Raw genomic sequence first — 23,711 nt, 5'->3', positions numbered from 1 at the left:
GTTATTAGGTGTCTCCCTCTTAAACATACAAAGGTGTGTTCAGAGATCTACACTACAAGCATTCTGGGTTTTGTTTTATTTTAAGTTACAACTTCAGAAACTATGCCACGAATGTGTCTTTATTCTCTTGTTTCAGCACCGGTCATATTTTAAGAATGAATGGTCATTGTTGTGCAGATCAGTCAATAGAAACTCGTCATACTCCTATTGGACGTAATCACCTTTAGAACTAAAGCGGTTGCTAAGGATACAAGTTAAAACCATGTAACAATATTACACTGTTCTGTTTTGTTCATTGTTATTTACACACAGGAGGATGAAAATAATGGAAAATCCATTTTTTTTGCATGGCTAAGGAGGAAATACTGATACTAAAAATATTCTCCCATCTCTCTCTGTGTGTGTGGAGGCTTCTGGTGTAGTGCAGTAGACGTATTAGTGCATGAGGCTCGTGCTGTACAGGGAGCAGACAAGTAGAGTAATGACACGCAGACACATACGTGCAGCATGAAGAATAAAGTGGCATGAATGAGAAATATGTGAGTCAATCCCGTGACGCTCACTCACTAAGACGCCCTGTGATAAAAGCCTTTTGTAAAATGTCAGAACAATGTTTCTGTCCTGAGCAGAGCTGCCACAGCACAGATTATAATTCCATTTGCTTGGGACTTAAGAGGGAGGGATTTAACGTCACTTGGCCCCAATGCTGTTTTAGAGGGCTTTCCAAAAGATTCTGAGGCAACGGCTGAAATACTGAAACCCTTGATAAGCTAAATTAACTTCCTTGTCTAAACCTCTTTGCATATTAAAGCAACAGCGGAGTCTCCTGTTTCAGAAAGTTATTGTGTGTGGTTTCGAAATGGGAATGAAGCTACAAGAAAACGCTCACTGTCAATGATTTAACTGACTTACCACAAAATACCAGTTGGAAAAAGAGATTGTGTGTGTCTTGAATGCTTGAATATAGTTCGTGGAAGAACTTTGACTGTGGTTCAACCCAAGTCTAGACATGTTTGAGCACTTACAGGCGATGTAGGACTTGAGGCTTCCTTTGCTCATGAGTTCCGTCACAATGTAGACTGGCTCTCCTCTGGAGCACATGGCCAACAGCTGGATCAGCTTCGGGTGATGGAGGCTCTTCAGGGCTTGAACTTCCTTCACAAACTCATCCTGCTTCGTGTCCTCTGGAGGAAGACGAGGGAGAAAGGCAAGCGTGTAATTCACTCAGCTTTGCATGCAGCTGCATCACTACGTGTGTCTTTTCTTCTCCACCCAGCTCCTTTTTCAAAAAGGTCCCACATTTGAGTTTTTTTTTTTTTTTTAGCTAACATCTTACAGCTCTGGCTGTCTATCTCTGGGACTCCTCAATCCTTTTTAAGCAGCTTTTCATTTACCTTCACTCTTACTTTCAATAAGCTCTACTTACCTGTGTCTCAGCAACAACGTCATCTCTCCTTCCTTGCGTTTGTTATTAATATATCACTGCTCACTCTCGCGTTTCTGTTCATCCCATGTATCCATATTTAGATCCACCCTCTTACACTCCTGAATAAATATTTCTTTGAGCTCAAGCAGGGTTTGCCAATCCCATATCTACACTAGGGGTACGAGCCCACATCCTGTTGCTGCACTGGGCTATTTCTTGTTCACATGGCAGGAGGAAACGGTTTAGTAAGTTGTGAAATCAGACCTGGTAAAATAAAGTACCCGAGGACTGGACTTCCTGGCTCATATTTTATATTCTTGGCAACACACCCGCACACAACAGACTGAATTGCTGATGTTTCAAAATTTCAAAGTTTTCACATCAGCATCAGTGCTGGGTGTGTTTGGTTGTGTGTTTTGTTACCTATAAGGTCACTTGCCAGGCAGGGTACTGGTACGCATTTCTTTTTGGTTTCTCCCCTCTCTCCTCCTCCCCTGATGTTTTCCAGGCGCTAACTGGAACGCTGGTTTCCAGGTTGCTCATGAAAAGGGGAACAACTTGAAGTTTCACTCACTCTGTTTGTTTCATTCTGTCCTAACAAACTCAGAAACCAGTGCCATGAACTGTTCACAGTTTACTACATATTGCACATATAGGTGTCATGTCTATGAACACTTGGGGTACTGGTTGATGCCACATGTGTGCTTTACATTATTTTTCTTGGTTAAGTCATTTGGGCCTTTTGTTCGTCCTTTTGAATTTGAAGGTATTCATTAGTCAGGCCTTGTGCTGTTATTTTCCACCACAACCACATGGTTCCATCACTCTCCACATACACTCACCACATTTTTGCAGAACCTTTAGAGTTGTTTCTGAAGGACAAATAAATCAGTGCTATTTTTTCCTTCTGCCTCAACTCCCTTGGTTGATTTATCGTTCCCATATTCCCAGTAATGGTGTTCACTTCTACAACACTTCACCAAAACCTGTTAAGTCCAAATAAGGGTTAAGTTCCTCTTTCATGGTTGTTTTCATTGCTTCACTTTAGTGTTCTATGGAGTTCATGGCCATGAGTACTATGTGATGGTGGATATGTGCAGGAAAAGAATCCATGCATCAACAAATTGCACGGAACAAGACTGGTACAACTCCTTGATACACACAATGGAAGAAAAACCCTGTTTGCAAGAATGAAACTGCTACAGTAGCAGGTGATTATACACCCGCATGTCTACCTTGTTTCAGTGTCTTTATGGCCACTTTCTTGTTCTCTGTTGTCCACACCGCCTCCCACACCTCTCCAAAGTGTCCTTCTCCGAGTTTCTTGTGGAGTCTGAACTCCTCTCGCGGTCTCTCCCAGGGCTCCATGTCAAACAGCTCCCGCTACACAAAGACAACAGGGTGAGTCCAGATAACTTTCATATTCCAAACAGGTACACAAGTCTGCAGGGAGTAGTGCTGCTGTGTTTACACATTTTAAAACTCTAAAGGTTTGTGTATTTGAAATTTTACTGCTTGCATTCAGCAGTTTTACACCAGTCCCCCACATCAGAAGAGTTCTTTTAAAGCTGCTTATTTGCAGAATTTACTTTAGAGAAAGTGTTGAAGCAGAACAAATATGGCTTGAATAACAAAAAACATCTTTGTGTTTTAAAATATATCGATATTAAATTGTTTTCTAAGGTATGTGTCTTGTAACAGGATCACATGGAAATAAAGTGATGTACACTAAAGCTATGAGAATTCTTGTCTGTGTCAAATAAAAAATGATTTTAATGTGTATGGATAGGAATAAATAAATGACACATGAGTTCAGTACATTTCTGACAAATTTATTGCCATTATCAGTCAAGTGCTACAAAACATTTTCTTCTAATGATCTGTGATAAAACACACTGAAATCAAAGGACAAATCAAATGATGAGGAATAAATTAAATAATAAATAATAAAGTAATTAGTCATATAATTAGTCATAATAAAATATAACAAAACAAATCATGTCATTTTTACAAAAATGTATAAAAAATGCTTAAGTGTTGATCAGGTGATACATAAAACATGAAGCTACTTTTGCCAATGCAAACCAGCTAGTTGCATTGTCTAAAAAAGAAATGTTTTACATTTTTAAAAACAAACTGAAATGAAACTGACATTCACACTGAAATGAAGGACATTTGGCTCCATATCTTAGTCTATATTGCTTAAATCAGCCGAAATATATAACAGCACATTATTCAAGGATGACACCAACACAAGAGGCAGTTGATTAAAATGCTGTTAATCTGTAATTATGTGTGAACTTGTTGTTAGTAATATCATAGTGATAGATGTAATCACAGTTTACCAGGAAGAACTGAATCATTTTCAGTAAGACACAAAGATGTCTTCTTCTATCTTACCTGCTGGGCACAGGGTTCTTCCAGCAGGACTCCAAGGCTGCGTGGGTTTTTCTGGTAGTAGGAGATGAGCTCTCCCAGTGTGGCAAAGGAGATCTTATCTGAGACGAAGTACGCTCCGATGGTGGAGCGCTGGATCCTGAAGTGGTACACTTTCCCCTCACTGCGGGCTGCAAGAGGGGGAGAAGCGCCATTCTCATAACATGCTTAAATACATAAATAAACTATGTTTAACATTCAGTTTTATGACAAACATATTTCCTGATTTGGAGCTGAGCATGGAGCAAGAATATGTCAGGAGAGTGTTCAGTAGGTGACAATTGAAACATCCACCTTTAAACAGGTGATTAGATCACTCAGGTTGGTTACATGCAGTGTAAGCTGAGATGATCGCAAACACCCAGTTCGTTATCCAAAACTGCCCTGACAAAGGCCTTTGTGAAGGAACGATAACACACCGGGAATTTGCAATGGAGAAGTGTCTGTTACATCAAATACTGGCTGTAATATACAAACACATTTAAACACTAATGCAAACCAATGGATTTGAACACAATGGAGAAGTGACAGTGTGTTAGACAGAAAATGATTGTGACATAAAACAGAATAAGGAAAGGCCTCCACACTCAGGCACATACACACACAGAATCCTGATGCTGCATATCTCAGCAGGACCAGCTCAGTGAAAATTGAACATTAAACTGCAGCATTTTCCTCCAGGGACCTAAAGGACCTTGAAAGAGGAGAAGAAGGAGAGAGGGAGAACTGATAGGCAGAGGATGGAAGGGGGGAGGATGTAGAAGATGGTGAAAAAAGGGACCAAGGAACGGGGACCAAGAAAAGAAACGAGCTAGAGGTGACTCAAGGGAAGAGAAAGCAATAACAAGCTCAGAAACCCTCCAGCTACACACTTCATGAAACTGTCTGCACACTGGTTCAGGGCTAAAGCGTAGAGGTGTCCTCAAAATGTAGATAACTAGAACTAAACACTAAGCTTGAAATAAACCTGAAGAAACAATTCAGAAAAAGTGCCTGGTATTTACTGGTCACTACTGACGCTGGCTGATAGCTGCTCCGATGCAGCGAGTTCATATCTAATACATTAGGAATATGCATATTTACTTTTTTACAGCAAGTCAGATAAGAAAATAGTACAGAGGTTATGAGCTTAGCATGAAGGTTAAAAGCAGGGGAAACCTGCCAGCTTGGCTCTGTTCAAAAATATCCAGCCCTTCTTCGTTGTGAGTGTTTTCTGATGTACAGCAGTTTATCAGTTCATCCAGCTCTTCATCGCTTCACCTGGCTGTAACAAATAAAATCATCTACAGAAGCTAACACCCCATAATATCACATGTTTTCATTCAACTAACAAATTACAACTGCGTGATAGATGCATTGCTGACTTTGGCTGAGAGTTTAGCCTTTATGCTAAGCTATGCTAATAACCATCTCCCTCAAGCCAACAAAACACGCTGAAGATGGTCATAACAGACCCTGGTCATGTTAATTTCTGTCATGGTGTATCTGGATACCTCTATTTCTACCAGATGCCACACATACATGGCACTGATACGCTCATCTAACTGTTAAGCTACATTTATGCCTCTGCTTCAGATCTAGAGAGCCTGACATGTACCTCTGCTGAAAACTAACTTAACATCACCGTGACTCAGACCACAACAGCTCTGGTCGGTCCAAAATGCATTTCACAAACGCAAGAATCTTCTTTTCTTTTCTGTATTGTAATTTATGTAAAAAAAAAAAAAAGCTTGTAGCTCAAACTGCAACATGAGTTGCAGTCACTGTTAAGTCAAAGCTAACACTTGTGTTACTTTGTGTTAAATCGTGGTCTCCTCCTGAATAATGCTGTCATATGTCACAATTCTTTAGAAGACGATAATAGGGTCAAAGGAATCATCCAAACCGTTCCAAGAGCAAAGTAAGAGCAAAGAAACTTAACAGGGCCCGGTAAGACTTATGCTTATATCACCATAATGCTAACACACAGATACACAACTGCCATGTCGGTTATCTTAGTATGGAATATTAGCGTGTTAATATTTGCTCATTTGCATAAACAAAGTACAGTTGAGGCTGGAAGGGCAATAACACAGAAGTTATTTGACCAAAAAACTACTACTAATCGTATGACGATGAAACTGGATGAAAAGAGGCCACTTTACAGAAATCTATTAAACTGTTGTAAAGACATAGTGCATAGACATAGTTCACTAAGAATTAGACTCTAGTATATGAGATCTGAGTCCAAAAAATGCAACTAAGCTCTTAGTATAGATTTATGGTTGACACATAATACTACTAAACAAATTTAATGAGGTAATTCTTCTTTTGGTGACTTTCCTAGAGTGATGTAAATATCCTGCTCTGCAAAAATGACATAACTCTGATCACAGTTTGTTAGGAACCACTAATGCCAGAGAGGACAGTTTTCAAATTAGAGTATGTTTTAATTCATCTGCCGTTAAAAATGACTACTACTACCACTTTTTTCTTGTGGGTGATTCTCCCACTTTAGTAGATTACATCCTTATACTGCATTCACATAAAGTGGACACTTCACTTCCGTGAGAATAAAACTGTGATTGACCGTGCTCTGAGTTGAGCTGGTCAACAATTTACTGATGAGCAATAAAACCAAAGGTCATTAGTCCCTACAGACCAGATAGCTGGGATCACACGTACATGTTATCCAATAGACTTTTTATTATCATTGTAATAGTAACAGAGATTTTTGAGATGTGACAGTATACCAGTAAAGACATAAAACATCTTTTTTTATTTATTCATCATGTATTAATTTTCACAAAGAACTACATGGACAAATTTCCCTCTCCTGAAAGCAAATCTATGTTTGTGGTTTTAGTTTTATTGGTGATTGTCCAGGTTCAGGAGTCTAATAAGGATTATTTTGTTTTAGTCAATCTGCAGCTTTTCACAAGTTTCAAGGAGCGATATATTGTCCCTAAATGACCTATAGGACAAAACATTATGGTTAATAAATCAATGCCACCAACGGGGTGTTTTTGCTCATTAATTTTCTCTTCATTCATATACAAATAGTCTCAGAGAGCTATTTCATTTGCATGATTACAAATCAATAACTGAACTATATCGATCCACCAAATTCACAGGGCTGAAACTAATTATTTCTATGAATGCCGAGCTGTCTGTGTCTAAATAAGCCTGGCTCTCAACATGGCTGCCTGAAGGCATGTAGCATCACCTCATGCCCTCTACAGCATGGGCCGAGAGAGAAAATCGAACACGGGGAGATTAAAGTTAAACATGGCTGCAGACCTTGAAAAGCAGAAGGGGGTGGCAGATAGAGAACTGGACGGAGGACGGGTGGAGGTGAAGGAGAAATACAGCAGGAGAAATGACAAGATTCCCACCAAACAAGATCTTAGGAGTGCAAGTTGAGGCACACATGCACACTGACAAAGTGCAAACAAATGATGGGACAACATAACAATTCGGATACATCAGGTTTGTGTTTGAATAAAGGCTCCCCTGTGTGTTTCCGTTCAGTTAAAGTATAGAATAAATTGTGACTGTGCCATTGATAAGTGTGTTTGTCACATGCAAATGTACAGGTCATAAACGTTTGCATGAATGCATTTGACAATAACAAAGAGTGTTGAACTTCTAGTGAGCCTTTAGCAAAGCTTCACTCTCCTGCAATTAGAGGGTCAGTGAATCAAATGTCATTAAGAAGTTCAGAAATAGATTTGATACAGATTTCCTCCACATTGGCAAAGTTGTAAACTGTTTATTTGAAGAGTTTAAAAGAAAAGCAAACTTGCTTATTAGAGGTCCAAATGTTTGTTGCTCATTCAGCCTTGTTACAATGAGTACAATGAACTCTGCCTCCTCACCGCTGCCTACGTCATCTACTCAACTCCCTCTACACATCCTGTATCAACCATCATGTGTGTTTTTTATTGTTTAAAGGCTCTTTGCTAAGAACGCTGCTAAAGAATATGCTGTGTTTTGGTTTCATGGAGGACGTATAATAAAAATAGCAGAAGGTAAAAGGTATGAAATGAGATGTCAAAGCAGAAAAGGTCAGAGGTCACCGCAAAAGACAGAGAACTAAATACATGGATGGATGGATGAGTGCAGATCCTTACCAGACACTGTGTACTCGTCACTGTGACTCTCACTGATGCGAACCAGGAAGGAGCCATCTTTGTTTTGGGAAGCGAGCAGCAGTTTCTCAGCTTTCACACGGTTTATATTCCCATAGTACCACCTGCACAGAGAGGAGACGGACACGCAGACCAGACAGTGTGATGAGCGGGTGAACACACAGGAAGCAAATCAATGGTCCATGAAGACATGCAACAACCATTGTGATCAGCAGGGAACAGTAGCGAGGCGTGGCATGAATAAATGACAGAAGAAAGACGGGGAGAAGAATGTGTTACATATGAAAGCAAACATGCAGGAGCTCGAACACACAAAAACACGGCACAAGTGCAACTAAACACACACACACACATGACATTTTGCACATTGCAAGCTGACAGAGAGTAAAGAAGGTAAATGTCAGTTTTAGCAGCTGGACCAGTTAGTTACATCTGATAAAAACAGACTGTACTGTCAAAAATCTCCACACAGAATATTTTGGAATAACGATCCGGAGTTTTACAGTAAGTCATAACACAATAGGGAGTTACACTGTTGTTCACTCCTGCTTGTTTGCTCAGATCTCAGAAACTGGCCTGTATTTACTTTAAGTTATCGGGGAGGGCGGGTCTACGCCATGACGTTCAGGTTTCACAGAAACTGACAAGCAGCTACTCAAGACAAAAGAAAGATCTCAGGATAAAAGTGTAGCAGGCTCTCAGAGAGGTGACATGTTTGAAGTAGGAAGAAACATGCCAGCTGATTTATTGACCTGTACACAATATATGAGATTCCAGCGTTAATGATGTGCAGCCTTTTGGACGCTTGGCACAATTTCAAATTTCAATAAGTCACTTTAGGCTCCAGGAAAATCTTATCAGGACTTTGTTATCACTACTTGTTATTTTATTAAAAATGATAAATTACTAAGAATATTGAAAAAAGATCAGCAGCGTTCTTACATGCTGCTCATCATTTCCTCTGTCGAAGGCTTTGTCATTGAAGCTACAGCCAGAAACTTCCACCACTCATTTCTTTTTTTTTTTTTTTATTTCTTTTTTTTTGTGATGCATATTAAAATAACATATGAGCCTGGTTTTGATAATCTGAGCAGCTCCTCTCTCAGGTTGTGTTTAACGGTGCAGAAGTGCTGAGGCGCCTCGGTTAAATCCCTAAAATGAGTCTGACATGTATTAATGATGCTACAGGAATAGCAGATAGGTGGGGTCGGTGCAAGAGTTATTAGAAGAAAGCTGGAAGTTTTTTTTGTTTTTCTTTAATCTATTGTGTCCCTCTGAAAATAGCTCAGACTTGTCCCAGTGATAAGTGTTTTTTCTTTAAAATAGTCTTGCGTAGAGGCTGACAGTGTAACACAGATTGTAACACATACATCTAAAAACACTAATTGATGGAATCTGCTATGTTATTATAGTTCTGTGCAGCGGTCCGGGTCTTCAGTATCAGTCTTATGTTTGGGACGGAGAGTCAGTGTTTGGAGTCAGTGTCGGGTCAACAACATGAACACACAGAGAGAGAGAGAGAGAGAGAGAGAGAGAGAGAGAGCTCTGCTGAAACGCGATGACTCTCTGCAGCCTGAATGAATAATGGAGGACCTGCAGCTGCAGGGCGCCAAACACATGCAGCCTCTCGGCTACATTTAGCTCCAGCTTGGTTCTACAGCAGCAGTACAGGCTCAAGGATTCATGGTGAAGTTTTCCTGTGGGACAGGAGGATGCTAACACCGGTCAAGGAAGCGATTTCATTTTTGGGATTAGAATTAAAGACGGAATTACTGATCACTGAGCCGAGTTAATCAATCACACCATGAGATGTTTAGGTTCCCTTGTTGTTTTGGTCATTAAATCTTTAGACCGTGGGTTGGATAAAACCGACAATCTGAATTTTTTCATTTGGATATTGGAAAATGTTGATGAGAAAAACACCATGACTTTGTACAGATGAAAACAACAGATTAGTCAGTAATGGAAGTAAGATAAACCTGGAGCCTGTACTGGCTTTGTCTCTAGCTACTCACAACTGAGACAGTGGTGTCTTGTAAAACTGCATTTCATTACTTGCACATCATAATACTAATTACATTCTCTATTGATAAACTTATTTTCATTCCCTACTACAAAAAATTGACATGTAATGCACATTAGTGGTAGTTTTGCTTCTCATCTAGCTCAGCATGATTAATTAATTAGTTTGGTAAAACTTTTTAGTATCATAGAATTATTTAAGTCAGAAAAAGCCACATGAGGCCATTCTACATAAACAATAATATACATTTGCCATGCCATGCCTGAACATACAGCTAACTATTTTCATTATTGATGAATCTGAAGATTATTTTCTCTATAAAATCATTTTATATAAATTGCCCAGAAATAGTCTACTAATGTTCAAATATCTTGTTTGGTCCCGTTTACGTGCATAGAAGAGCAAAACAATACAACAAATGAGTCTGATTCCCATTTGAGAAGCTGAAACCACCTCATTTGACTTTTAAAAAGGGACAAATCCTGTCAGTCCCAAACTGTGTCTGTATCTGCGAATCACCACAGTGGAAGCAGCAACCAGTGATGACTCACTGATCAGAATATTTGCCAATTCATTTTCATGACCAACAGATTTAGAGACATTTAAGTAGGAAAAGTAGATTAAGACAAAAAAAAAACAAAAAAACAACAACTTTAAACAGTTTGATGATTGAAGAAGCCAAATCAGAGAGATCAAGTCGTTACATAACTTCCCTGACAGACATCAGATCTCATGGAGTCTTCAATGGCAGAGGTCAAAGCTTATCCACTGACAGCTCTTACTTTCTGAATGTCTCACCTGTCACCACTTATCAGAGGCAAAATGAGCCCAAATTAAGGTAACTGTACTGTATATTGATTTATATCAATAATAATCAATACACGAGTTAATATCTTTTTCTGGAAGTCTGTATTGGTGTCATGGGATTATTTAGGAAACATACGACGGATTTAACTGATGAACCTTCCACCTGATCCATCAGTCTCCACATCAGCACCAAATGATCCAGTGTTTCTTTAATAATGAAGCCAACGAGGAAACCTACAGGGACAGAAGAGCAGAGGATGGATCCTGAGCACTCACTTGTGTTTGGCGAACTCGTCCTGCAGCAGAGCCACGTAGTTGGCCGGGATCAGTCCAGACTGCAGAGACCCGGTCAGCTTCTTGGCCAGCACGTAGTCCCCCCGCTTCTCGATCACCGACAGCTTGTCCCCCTCCTTCACCGTCAGCTCGTCGTCGCTGCGGGCCTCGAAGTCGAACAGCGCCGCGTACAGCTGCACCGGCCGCTTCTTGGGGGACGGGACGCGGATGTCGCCGGACACGGTGGGGATCTCTCCCGCATGCGCCATCGGGTTGGCGATGACATGGTTGTGGTTGGGGACGTTTGGGTAGCGGAAGCCGGGCCATATCCAGTTCCAGAGCCGGTCCAAACACGGCATACAGGAGCGACAGCAACTCTCCATCCCGGGACATGAAGGAGCGCGACGGCTGTGTTATTGTTATTATTGTCCCGCCGATCAATAGGATGCGCTTCAGGTTGATCAGTCAACAGAAAATGGCCTTTCACAGCCCACGGTCACCAGCCGCTCAGTCCTCCGGTTTACCGTTCTTCCTGTGGCTGGAAACATAATGCACCACCAGCAGTAGTTGGGTAGATTAGCCGGAGGAACCGGTTTTTTCTGTTGAGATCATGGATCTCCGCTCCACGGCTGCAGTGCGCACGGTGGCTGCGGGAATGCGGAAACGGGAATAAAGGCCATCCAGGTCGGATCGGTTTCCTGCAAGGACTCGGCGGGGAGACCCAAGCTGAACCCAGAACGTGAGCATGGCCCTCGGGAAAATGTCAATCCATAGTAATTTGGCGTTAAGGACAAGAACGGCGCAGCTGCGAATGCTCAGGTGTAAAACGCCGAGGGAAAGAGAAAGGTGAAGGTGAGGCTGCAGCGAGGTGCGTCCCAAGTTTGGGTTTGGCGCTCGGCACACCTCCTGCTGATCAGACACCTGCGTACTGAACGGGAGGACGAACCAATGAGTGTGTGTGTGTGAAAGAGAGAGACAGAGGGGTGTGGGGTTAATAAAGAGTGTGTTCGTTTTGGCACAGCGACAGTTCTCTTCCTTAAACTAAAAACATAAAAGGCCAGTTTGGTTGAGTAAACCACGTTGTATGTTTCCTAAACAGACTCCACGGTTATCAAGTTCTGCTGTGTCCCACTGTGTTCACTGATGAACCCACCTGATAAAGCCACATCGCCAACATATCTGAAAACCCATTCACGGTTTTGATAATTTTTCTGATTCCAGCTCTAATTATGCAGATGTTCCACTTTCCTCTCGTTGATATTTGTGTTACAAATATAAAATTCATCTGATGAGTCAGTGATTCATAAAAATAAAAGGAATGGCAGAATTCATCAGCAATGAGAGATATTTGTATTTTTTTTCTCAACCTTTATCCTTAATTCCTGCATGTGTTCTTGAACCACTCAGGGATTTTACAAAGAGACAAACATCCTGTTTTTCACTACAAGTCACCAGACTAGACCTCCCTTCTCCTTTTAAAGGCACCAGATTTAACATGGATACACTTCAGATTTAGTCAGTTCCATCCAAAACACAGTTTGAGTGAGTTGTTCTGGCTGATGTCCATCAGACCATAGAGAGACACATAGGATTTACCACAGCTCCCTTAAGCTGCTGATTCCACTCATGTTTGTTCTTTTTCATTTAGATTTTGTTGCTCGCGAAACATTTCAATGACAACCAGAAAATGGAAGCAGTAAATAATAGAGTCAGCTGATAATCTATTCAAATTAGAAATCTATCTGTCAAGCATCGTATTCACAGATAGACACAGACCTCACTGTTGCGTTAAAAACACACAGGAACACACAGGTTAAAGTCCTGCTTTCAAAATCTTACTTAGGGAAAAGAAGGTCAGTCAGTAACAGTTCTATCTTGAATGGTGCCCTACGTGAGATAAAAAAAAAGGTTGGACTTGGACACATTATTACTATGTACTTTTAGTTTCACCTTTCGATGGGATATAAGATATCCAGCAACATCTTTTATACGTACTCTATCCAGCTGTATAACAGCTCATCTTTTTGTAGCAACTAACAACTTGGCCATGACAAAGTAATTTCCCTTGTCAATCATTAAAGTCTGTCTACGTCTAAGTCTAAATGTGTTCTTGGCCTCACTCCACAGTATCTGTCAGACCTGCTCCAGCCACACTCTCCCTCAGGTCGGCTGATCTGTCATTGTTGGTTGGAAGACAAATACGAAAGCGAGAGGTGACCGCGCCTTTTCAGTCGCTGCCCCCGAACTGTGGAACAACCTGCCGCTGCACATCAGACAGGCCGATTCACTTCTTCTGTTGGTTCTTACTGTATTTATTGTTTGATTGTTTTATGATTTTGATGTAGTTTCTGGTTTCAATTGGTTTCCCGGTGACAGACAGGTCTCAACTCTCTGTTTGTCCATCCATCCGGGGCGGGCCCTGGCTGGGGCCCAGAAATTTTTTTATTTGTTTTTGTTTTTTCTCGTGCCGCCCACGAAAAAAAAAAAAAAAACCTGCCTCGGGCGACTGCCTACGTTGCCCATGCCAAGAACCGCCTCTGCGTTCAGGGTTTTTATTGTAGCTGCTCAAGCTGGAGAACGTTTTAACCACAGGAGTGGTTTCCAACCTATGGGTTGGGTTCACCAGTGGTTATATTTCTCTGAATCTTTGCAGTTCTGTGTTTGAATGAAATCACATTAGAAGCTAAGATGGGACAAAGAACTGATAAACATGTGAAAACATACAGAGGATGTTATGATGTAATATCTTTCTGAAACTGTCAGATAAATTTGGTGAGGTAAAAAAGAGCCCACTGAAATAAAGTCTGGAAATTTTAAATATTCAAATGAGATGTTGTGGATTTGTGCTTAGTTCAAACTCTGCCTTCTGAAAACTGAAGTCAACTCACCAAAGCGAGACACAAGCCAAGACCAGAGGCACGCGTGATAGATAGCACACCGTTTTATTAGTATATTTAGCTTTGTGACGTACAGCTCGGGAGGAAACAAAACAAAAAAACTAAATAGTCACATTTTTTTTTTTTTTTTTTTTTTTTTTTAGTCCAGAAACATTTCAGCCGTAGCAGTGACATCACACAAAAGAAAGCTCAGTTTTTCAATCATTGGTTTCTTTGTCATGGACCAGAGTGATATGTTCTCATCGTTAGGCTAAACAAACGTGCCCGTACCGCTCCCACACAGTCAACGAACAGAAAAAAAGATCATTACCCCTAGATTTCTTTTTTTCTTCCTCAATCATTTAAGTTGCTTCACATATATTATCAACACTTTTCTAAAGAATCAAAATATTTAGCCACAGGTACTGAAAAAAAAGGTATCCACTGTTATATATAATCATAAACACAATAAATATAAAAAGAATTTCTGATAGAATTTATATGGTATCAAAGAGAGAGGGAAATGGGCCTTCAGTTAGACGAGTTTTTACAAAAGTGATGTCCTTTACTTCCTGAGGTTGAGTTTTGTCATCTGCAGTTTAAGGTTTGCTAAATATACTAATAGACTAAGAGACCCGACACGGGGTCTATAATGGCTTATCATTCGCTGAGGAATCCTCCCCACCGGATCCTGGGCTCACCGGCGGAGGGTCGTTGTGGCCCCACTGTGATTTTGTGTGTTGTGGAGTTAGCCGAGAAGTCAAAGGTCAACTCCCCCAGAGCCAAACACACACACAACTCGACTCCCCCTCCCTCCTAAACAATCGGTTTTTACAGGGTCACGTCGCTGTGCTCAATTTCAGCAGACGTTTCTTCACCGAGCACAAAACTGGAACGTCGTCTCCACGCCGAACTGATAATCACAAAGTAGCGCTCACTGTTAGCGTTAGTGGCGCACATGTAGCACGAATGCTAACTAAATGCTAACAAGGCTCTCCTAAACGAGCAAATAAACAGCAAAAGAATCTGACCAGGTGAAGAAAAGTGACTGAAATTCAGAACGTCAGCGCGCCCCTTCAAGAGATAGGCTAATGTGTGAAATGGCGATAATTGTGTTCAGAAGCAGTCCCATTTCCCTTCAGAGTGTGAGGAAGGAATCAGATGAACTCAAGACAGGAGGGGAGTGGGGGGGAGAAAAGAGAGAGGGAGAGAAAGGAATGATTGAAACATGAGTGGAAACAAAACGGAAAAACAAAAACAAACCAGAAAGAATAGCAAAAATCTGTACATGTAAACATCACACTTCCACTGAGTCAAATCATGAGGAAAATACAGGTTTCACATTGGTATTACTTTAGGTACAAAGGCCCGGCAGAGGAAATCAAGACAATCAAGAGTCCAGTACAAAGTCAGGTGAAGACAGACAGAGAGAAAAAGAAAAGATTAGAAAATGAAGGAATCTAAAGCACCACAGGAAATAAAAACTGTAAAATAAAATGGCTCAGGAAGCCATTCTTTGACCGTAGTAGCTGTACACTGTGACCTGATAGAAAAATAAAAAAACTGTAAATTTCTTTTCCTCCTTCATTTTTTTTCTTTCTTCCTTCCTTTTTTTTATTTTATTTTTTTTAAATTTATTTATTTATTTTAATGTGTGTGCGTTGAGCTGTAATTCTGACCAGACCGGTTCAAGAAGCGTTCTCATTTGGTGGGACCTGACAGGCATCACTGCTCACTCACGGTGTGACTAACAACATGTGATTTAAGACTTCATCACTAATTAGTATTAACCTCTAGTGTCGTCCAACATCCTCCATCGTGTTAGGGCAGATAAATGGTTTCAGAGTAATAGTTTGCCATTTGAAGAGCTTTGTTTCCTGGCCCTTGGCTAGTACAGCCAGGAAATATACTCACACAATAAACCTATAAAAAAACAAAATTTGTTGTTTTTACATATACTTTTCTTTTTTCTTTTTAACAGAATGATTCAACTTGTTAATCAACACCACAACACAAGGATGCTGGAGGACTTAATTTTCAGTATTAACGCAAAGCTAAGCTAACTTGACCCGTCATAAAGTAAAATAAAATAAAATGAAATAGGAGGCCAAACTTATGTTAAAGGAAATGTAAATAAATACATTAATAAATGAAAGTCTTGGCTGCACTCTGACTCACAGTAGTTGGTGACTGATGTTATTCTCTTTTAACAACAACTGGCTCCTAGAATTAATAGAGATATACATGTCATTCCTGTCATTTTGCTACAGACAACTAAAGCTCGCTTGGATTTACACTGTTCTCCACTGGAGACAAAAAACTCCATGGTCGATACGCTGCAGGTTTACAGAAGCCACATATCACTGCAGGTGTCTCTTTCTGTGCCTCAAGGAAAGGTTACATCCTCTCTGTTCTCCACTGCTCTCAACATACCAGACTCTCAGCTCTCTGTAGCAACCACGTCTAAAGTGTGAGAGGTCAGTAAAGACGATGTGACCTTTCTCAAAGCTCTTTGTCCAGCCCCAGAGATTTACATCCTTTGTGCAGTAGATCAGAGCTGGATCATAATCTTACAACCACGCTGGTGCCCGTGGACTGGACACATAACCTTTAAACAGAGGCATCGGGAAGAGAAAAACGTGTCTTGTAAATCATACCAGTGACTAAAGGAAATGTCAAAGTGTAGCTGAAGATTCCTCCACCTTCAACGAAGCCGAATGGAACTTCAGCGTGTTGGCTTTTAAAAGCTGACAGGATTGAGACCCTGCTGAGTGAGTTCATGATGCCGGCCAGGTCCAGTGTTTGTTGACATCCATGTTTGGAATGTGCAGTATAGGCATACAGAGTGAAGCTGTTGGAGTATTGTACAAAATATCTTTTCAAAAACACCACTTTACTCGCACTACAAAATATATCTATAAAATAATAGTATTAAGAAGAATCGGAACATTGATAATAATAATCATGTAATACTAAAAAATATAGAAATCAGATAGAAATGTGTCGGCCGTTTGCTCGGCCAGTGGAGACGGTAACAACCGGAGGAGGAGGAGGAGGAGGAGGAGGAGTTTAGGAGTACGAACGCTCTGATTATAGCTAAAACACTCAGATTATTCTCCTGCTCTGCCCCACTGTATACAACAGACAGGAGGGATGGAAATCAAACAGTGAGCAAATTACACCTCTCTAAAGATTGTCATTTGCTTTTTTTGTCTTTTTTTTTCTTTTATACAGTTGTTGGTGTTTTTCGTGGTGCTGTTCTGCAGCCGTGCGGCTTTGAAGTAAACTGACCTGGGTCCAGAAACACCCATAGAAAACCTCGACAGAAGGCACAACGGAACCAGTGAGATAAGCCGTCAGTGAGATTGAGACCGACGGCTGCCCAGTGCACATGATTCGACTGAGCGGCAAGTCACTGACTCGGCATTTCAGCCAAATATGACACTTTTTGGGACAATCTGAACGGTTCCCTTGTGTTTGGTAATATGACTTATTCCTTGAAGAGAAATCCCAGATGCCATTTCAGAGAAGCTGAGGATGTTTTAGCTGAGAGTACCAGGAATCAAACTCAGAAGAAGAGGAGGGAGGAGGAGGGGGACGAACTGCAACAAGAACATCTTAAAATGCTCAAACCAATGTGGACGAGTACATGCAAAATTCAAAAGATTTTGGACTAATTTCAGGTTTCAAACTTAATATAGGCCAAAGTCCAGAGACAGTAAAATCTCTTGACTGTTGTTGCATAAGTAAAATAAAACTCCAGCTCCAACTGTGGCGTGACTTCTTTTTTTTTTTTTTTTTAGGTTTGGTGGGATTTCGTTCACTTTTTTAGAAACAAAGTAAAGGTTTTCAGCAGGTTGGCAGCAACAGTGGCAAAGTTTGTCAGTCATTCATTTGTGAGGGAGGTACAATTAACAGTCAGTCTGGTCTGATTAAATTCTTCCTGAAATGAAAATGATTGTTGATCCTCATGTGATCTGAGGGACCATCACACACTTTATGAGCAAGTCTGGATGACGCAGCCTGAAACAGCATCTCCAACGCGGACAGTTTCTGGAGGCTTAAAATTAAAAATATTTTTCAATCCTCAATCCTGGGACTTGAATCTTCAAATTAACAGACAACTAAAAGCAGGTTTTCCAGCCTGTTTCTATGCAGCTGTGATACGTAATGAGCCTCCATGTTAAGGGCGAAATGCAGACCTGTTCTTGGTGTCCCTCAGCCACAACAGAGAGTGGATCAGCCAAGCAGAAAGACTAAATGAGCATATCAGGAACAACCCACGTATCTGAAATGTGTTTTGTGTGACTCTGACGCCTGTGATAGGACCAGGCCACCAAACCATTGGCAGTATCTGAGAGCACAGTGAGGATCAAACAGTGGAAGAGAAGGACGATTGATGTCACTGACAGCGTCTCATGCTGGGGTTTAAGAGGGCGGTTATTCTCATGAGATCACAACACTCAAACCAAATAAAATGTCTCCTCTAATATCAAATTAAATGACCACTTGATTGTACATTTGTCAGAAAATTCTCAATTTCCTCTGATTGTTAAGTATCAATGTGTCAAATCTCAAATTTCATAAAGTGTCAGAACATCACAAGCCCTCTAGTTAAATAAACTGGGCAAAAGTCGCGACTTGTGTGACTCCTGGGACATCATCGTCCAGTCCTTCTCTTCTCGTTGGGTCATTTTTTGCATATTGTTCTCACGTTTGTCACTTTAAACAGAACTTTATGGAACAAAAAAAAAAAAACATTTACAATTCTACCTCAAATTATTGAATTAATTTACAAGTTCGCCATTTGAATTCCATTTGAACTCATTGTGGTGCATCTGACATTGCACATGGAGGAAAAGTTGGTGTTTTTGTAGGTAAGAGGTATGAGTGGCCTCCACACCTCCTGAATAAATTAATGGATTTTAGTGGGTGGTCTGTCGCACAAACACAAACCAGTTACACCCCAGTGAATGCTATGATTATCAACTGCATTGCAAAAAGGCCCCACCACACCACTTTGTCCACCATCGCCTCACTTACAGCAGTGCAAGTTGGGCGGGGGGGTGAAGGGAGGGGGTCCCTCTTGGGAAACATGCATATACACACACAGAGATCACCCACTCCCTTCAAATCACAGATGACTGTTGCTTCGCTCAGTGTGCAAAAAGGGAGCAAAAATTACAGTGACACGACAGTTGGACTGAGTAGGAACCACAGTAGAAGCACAGTACACACAGCAATGCCTCAGGAGGAAATAAGTCACATTTGTCTTTTTGTTAACTTCCCAACATCTTCTGTACCTGGACTACAGCTGTCGAGTGAACCAGGAGCTTGACGAGCTGAGACGCTCGGTGAAACAAGGGCTTCAAAATGCCCTTTAATGCCAAATTCAAACAGCAACGAACAAATCCAGAAAATTTGGCTTGAAAAACTAAGCAGTTCTAATGAAACATATCGTTTGTCACCAGTGTTGCAAATCCTTGAGGGAGGAGTTTGTATGTATGTATGTATGCTATGTATGAATCCGAAAAGAGGAGAGCGTTAGCTTCGCTTAGCATAAAGTCTGAAACGGGAGTGACAAGTTTTTCTCTTTTTAAAGGTGGCCTCTAAAGTGGACCAGTTAACATGTTACATGCTGTTTTCTTTTGGTATGGCTTATTCAAACAAGATGAGACATATTAACGAGGTCACTTCAGAGGAGCCGTCAGGTGGATCTCTGTACAGAGCCTGCTTGCTGCATCTGAGTCTTTATGCTAAAGCTTCTGGCTTCAAGTTTAACAGACATGAGAATGAGGTCAGTTTTTAACCCAACACGGTAATAAAGCAAATAAACATATTTACCACACTGTCGCACCTTTCCTTTAACAACCGTCTGGCTTGATTTTGAACATGCACATCAGAGGCTTCAGGAGCAACCAGGTATCCAATAAATATCTTTTTTTTTTTAAGCTCAGACAACAAAAACCATCTTTACATGGCGTATTATCAACGGGTTGAAAACAAAAGAAGAAGAATGATTCACTTTTACAGTAATATGCAACAGTTTGGAGCCACCTTCTCCACAAAATACCCCATAAAACAAACAGTTAATCGGTATTCTACACTGGACTAGTTTGCCACCTTCAGAGGTTAAAGTGTGTACTTGTTGGTTGATATCGAGTGCTGTGGCGACGTTTAAAATCCCTCCTTGCTCTCTCCAGAGGATAAAAGTATGGAAAGGATTGGAAAGAAACCAAGTAAAAAGAAAAGAGATTCACAGTTAGAAAGTCACAAAACACAACATGAATCGAGCCCTATGAAGCAAAAACAAAGAAACCAACCAACCAGAATGAGAGACAGGAGTGTTTTCACCAAATTCTCCTCGCGAACAGACAGTCTTTGTGTTTTTGCTTTGTTGTGGTCGAGCTAACCTCGCGGTCCAGGGTACAGGAGGTTGGTTGGTCGTTCAGGTTTTCACGGGGCACTGTGGCGAGCTCGCGCCCGGCTATGTTGAGGTTTCAGGTCTATGGCAGAAGGTCCGGTTTTTGAATAGCAGCAGAAACATGAAAGTTCATCTTTATAATCGTAGTAATAATAATAACAACAATAATAACAATAGTAATGGCCATCTCAGAGTTTAACAGACAAACACAGACAGACAGAGCAATCCTCCTCGTCCCCTGAAACCTGGAGCTGGACCACGGAGGAGAGGAGGAAGAGGAGGATGTTTAGGTCCATGAAGAAGAGGTGCAGAGTAGGTCCAATTGAGAGAAGAAGAAAAGGAGGGAGGGAGAGAGAGAGAGAGAGAGAGAGAGAGAGAGGGGAATAGAGGGAGGGCAGGGGTGTTAAATAGAACAATGCTGAGGTTTTGTTGGCGTCACGTCTACATTTGTAAAAAGTAGAAGCAGGAGGTAAAACTGCCACATTAGTCGAGATTCAACTCCCCCCAGACAATTAAGAAGTAGTCTCCCCTCCCTCCCCTCTGCACACACACCTTCCCTTCTCTTTAAGGAGAAAGTCATCTCCCAGAGAAATACACTCCTGTCAAGTTCAGCTCTGATTCTTCTCAAGTTTTCAAGATGAACTGGTTATATACAGCAGCACACGAACAAACCCGCACAGACGAAAGAAAAGTTCTGACTTTGAAAAGGTTGAAAACATCAGTCCTTGAAATGCTTCATCGTTTCGATGGTACAGTCCGATTCCCTCTGGAATATATAAACCTTGAAGACATCAGGTGGTAAAGTAGGAGTAAACTGGCTTCTGGGAATATTTCCAGTAGAGTGTGTGCCTGTGTGCGAGAGGAACTGAAAATGGAATTGGCAGGTCTGTTTTGAGGTATTTCCTGGTGGCGAAAATGGCGACTTGGATGCATAAGTAGCAAGTTGCTCCCTGGGTACAAGGGGTGAGGTTCAGGAGGATCGAGGGTGAAGTTTTAGGTGAGGGGAAAGTGCTATAGGACACAGAGAGCTTATATACAAGCGAGCACAAAAAACAAACAAACTTCTCCTCCTGTTTTTTTTGTTGTTTTTTTTAAACAAAAGAAATTCTTAGTTTTTTTCTATTTTCTTTTCCAGTTTTCATATTTAGCCCATTTGGACTCAAAGTCTTTTCCATATTTAGTGCTATCTTTCAAAAGAAGTCAAAATGCTTTTCCATCTTTCTTTCAGCCACTTGGGAAGAGTCAAAACAAGACAAAACAAAAAACACAAAAATCGCTCATCAACCTCTCAAAAGAAAACAGCTCCAATCAAATCAAAAGCATCATTTAGTGAACATCTTCAGTAGTAGTAATTCAGGGAGTCGTTATTTATCTTTTTTTTTTTTTTAATTTGTTATGATCATGAGACGTTGGCTCGGGCACCCGTCAATCAACATTCCCAGAGCTTCACAGGAAAAACTCAAAAACTTCACTTATCCTTTCATAAGTGGGCAAAGTCTCTTTTTTTTTCTGAAGCAACAGAAACAAATTGCAGCCATCTACACTCCTCTCCCAGGCTACTCCACTCCTCCTTTCTCCTCCTCCTCTCTTCCTCTCCTCTACACTCTTTCACTTAGAATGTAGTGCTGATTGTGAGGTGCTTCCAGAGAGTAGAAGAAGACAATTCCTTCAGAGTCCAAGTGCTCTGCTGTGTTTTAATAATTTTATTTTTTATTTTTTATTCCTCTTCAGGCAGAATTGGTGGATTGAGGTTGTGGAGGATTGTTTTGAGGATGGTGCGGTGGGATTAGTCACCCTCCCGGTCTCAGTTTCCCACTTTTTCTCCCAGCTTCACATTTTCTCATCAAAAGGAATGAGCGGCCACAGTTTCTGAAGAGAAGGTAAATGAGGAGAATCTGACAAACCCCGATCTTAAGGAGGGAAGAGCAAACACAAGAGGATGTCTGGTGTTTGGTAAGCAGACGGAGAACAGACGGAGAACACAGACAGACACAAAACTAACATAATGGGAAGCGTGTGTGAGTGTGTGTGTGTGTGTGTCTAAATGTGTGTGTGTTCTCCCACTTTTCCCCCAAATCAGTTCTGCTGCAGGATGAGGTTTTCCAGCTCGTCTGCCGAGCGAAGCAGAAAGGCGGCCGACTCCCGGTAGCCAGCAATCAGCTGACGCACGGCCGTGATTTCTGGTTGGCTGAGCTGAGTAGATGCCCCGCCACCGCCGCCGCCGCCCCGCCCACTCAGGCTATTGTTGGTGGTCGAAGAGGAGGAGTTACTGATGTTGGCGGAGGAGAAAGACTTCATGCTGAGGTCTGTGGGGCCTAAAAACAAAGGGAGGACCAGTGGATGGTGAGAAACAGAAAAGGTTGATGAAGAGAGACGGAGGATGGAGGAATGAGACGGAGATCGATGTGAAAAAATGGACAATGGGGAAAGAATATAAAGATGAGAGCAAGGGTGGAGAGGGGGAGTCGTAGGGAGAGAAATTGAAAGACAGATCAGTCATTTCAAAAATGATCTAATACATATTGATCTCAACAACGAACAATAAACTGTGCCATCTGTTCACTGTCTTGCACTCAGATAACATAAACAAAAGGTGGTTTAAGTTTTTTGTTCTAAAACTGTATATAATAAAGGTTACAGAGCAGAAATAGACACACTGATACAGCAAGAGCTATAACTGTGTGTTTGTGTGTTCTTGTGCTAGTGTTCTGCTCAGCACTCTCTCCAGTGAATAGATCTACATGGTGGTAAACAGTAGTGGGACAAGACAAACCTTCCCACTATGGCTTCATATCACACAGACAGATCACATATGTCTAGTGTTTTCGTTGTGACATCAACAGGTGAAATGAGACATTTCATTTAATCTATTTTTTTTCTGACATTTCATCTGTGTTTTCTGTTAATACAAAGTTTATATAAAGGCTGAGAACAGCATCCATTGATTCTGAATGGAGAACCAAATGACACAAGCTGAAGCAGTTACCCGTCCACTGTTTGTTTGACTACTCCTGTCCCACCTTTCTCAGCTGTTTCACCTGCAGAGACTGACCTCTAGTGGTGCATGCTGTTCACTACAACACATCTCCTCAATTAGCCTCTGTTTAGACAGGGCTCTCAAGTCTCACACGCATTCCAATTTCTCATGCCGAAAAATAGACTTTAAAATAAATTAGAATATGAATATGAATAGATGAGGCGAAGGCAGACTGCTCTGCTTTTATCAGTGACCAATAGGAAAATAGCAGTGGCCAATCAGTCAATCAGAAAATAGTATTTGTCATTGCCAGGTGAAATAGGAGCGCCCTAACCACCT

At 41.1% G+C, this 23,711-nt stretch overlaps 2 protein-coding genes across 4 annotated transcripts in view; both read right to left on the bottom strand.

Annotated features, from left to right (window-relative positions):
• Positions 1 to 13,889, bottom strand: part of srms (src-related kinase lacking C-terminal regulatory tyrosine and N-terminal myristylation sites) — a 19,000-nt gene extending 5,111 nt beyond the window's left edge. Inside the window, exons 1-5 of the mRNA XM_047569962.1 lie at positions 11,099 to 13,889; positions 7,975 to 8,096; positions 3,827 to 3,993; positions 2,662 to 2,809; positions 1,026 to 1,184 (exon numbers count right to left, since the gene is read on the bottom strand). Of these exons, the coding sequence (XP_047425918.1) occupies positions 1,026 to 1,184; positions 2,662 to 2,809; positions 3,827 to 3,993; positions 7,975 to 8,096; positions 11,099 to 11,478 (976 nt within the window). The 5' untranslated portion in view covers positions 11,479 to 13,889. The remainder of the gene's footprint in view (positions 1 to 1,025; positions 1,185 to 2,661; positions 2,810 to 3,826; positions 3,994 to 7,974; positions 8,097 to 11,098) is intronic.
• A 132-nt stretch (positions 13,890 to 14,021) lies between these two features.
• The window catches only part of LOC124996669 (nucleolar protein 4-like), a 138,911-nt gene continuing 129,221 nt past the window's right edge, over positions 14,022 to 23,711 (bottom strand). For 2 of the 3 annotated variants that reach the window (XM_047569921.1, XM_047569929.1), the window contains one exon: positions 14,022 to 22,710. In XM_047569921.1, coding sequence (XP_047425877.1) covers positions 22,472 to 22,710 — 239 coding nt within the window. In that variant the 3' untranslated portion in view covers positions 14,022 to 22,471. The remainder of the gene's footprint in view (positions 22,711 to 23,711) is intronic. The other variant, XM_047569936.1, reaches the window with a different exon arrangement.

This window comes from Mugil cephalus, chromosome 1 (genome assembly GCF_022458985.1).
Source record: "Mugil cephalus isolate CIBA_MC_2020 chromosome 1, CIBA_Mcephalus_1.1, whole genome shotgun sequence".
In the NCBI taxonomy this organism is placed as follows: domain Eukaryota; kingdom Metazoa; phylum Chordata; class Actinopteri; order Mugiliformes; family Mugilidae; genus Mugil; species Mugil cephalus.
This window is presented reverse-complemented; position numbering and strand designations above follow the sequence as displayed.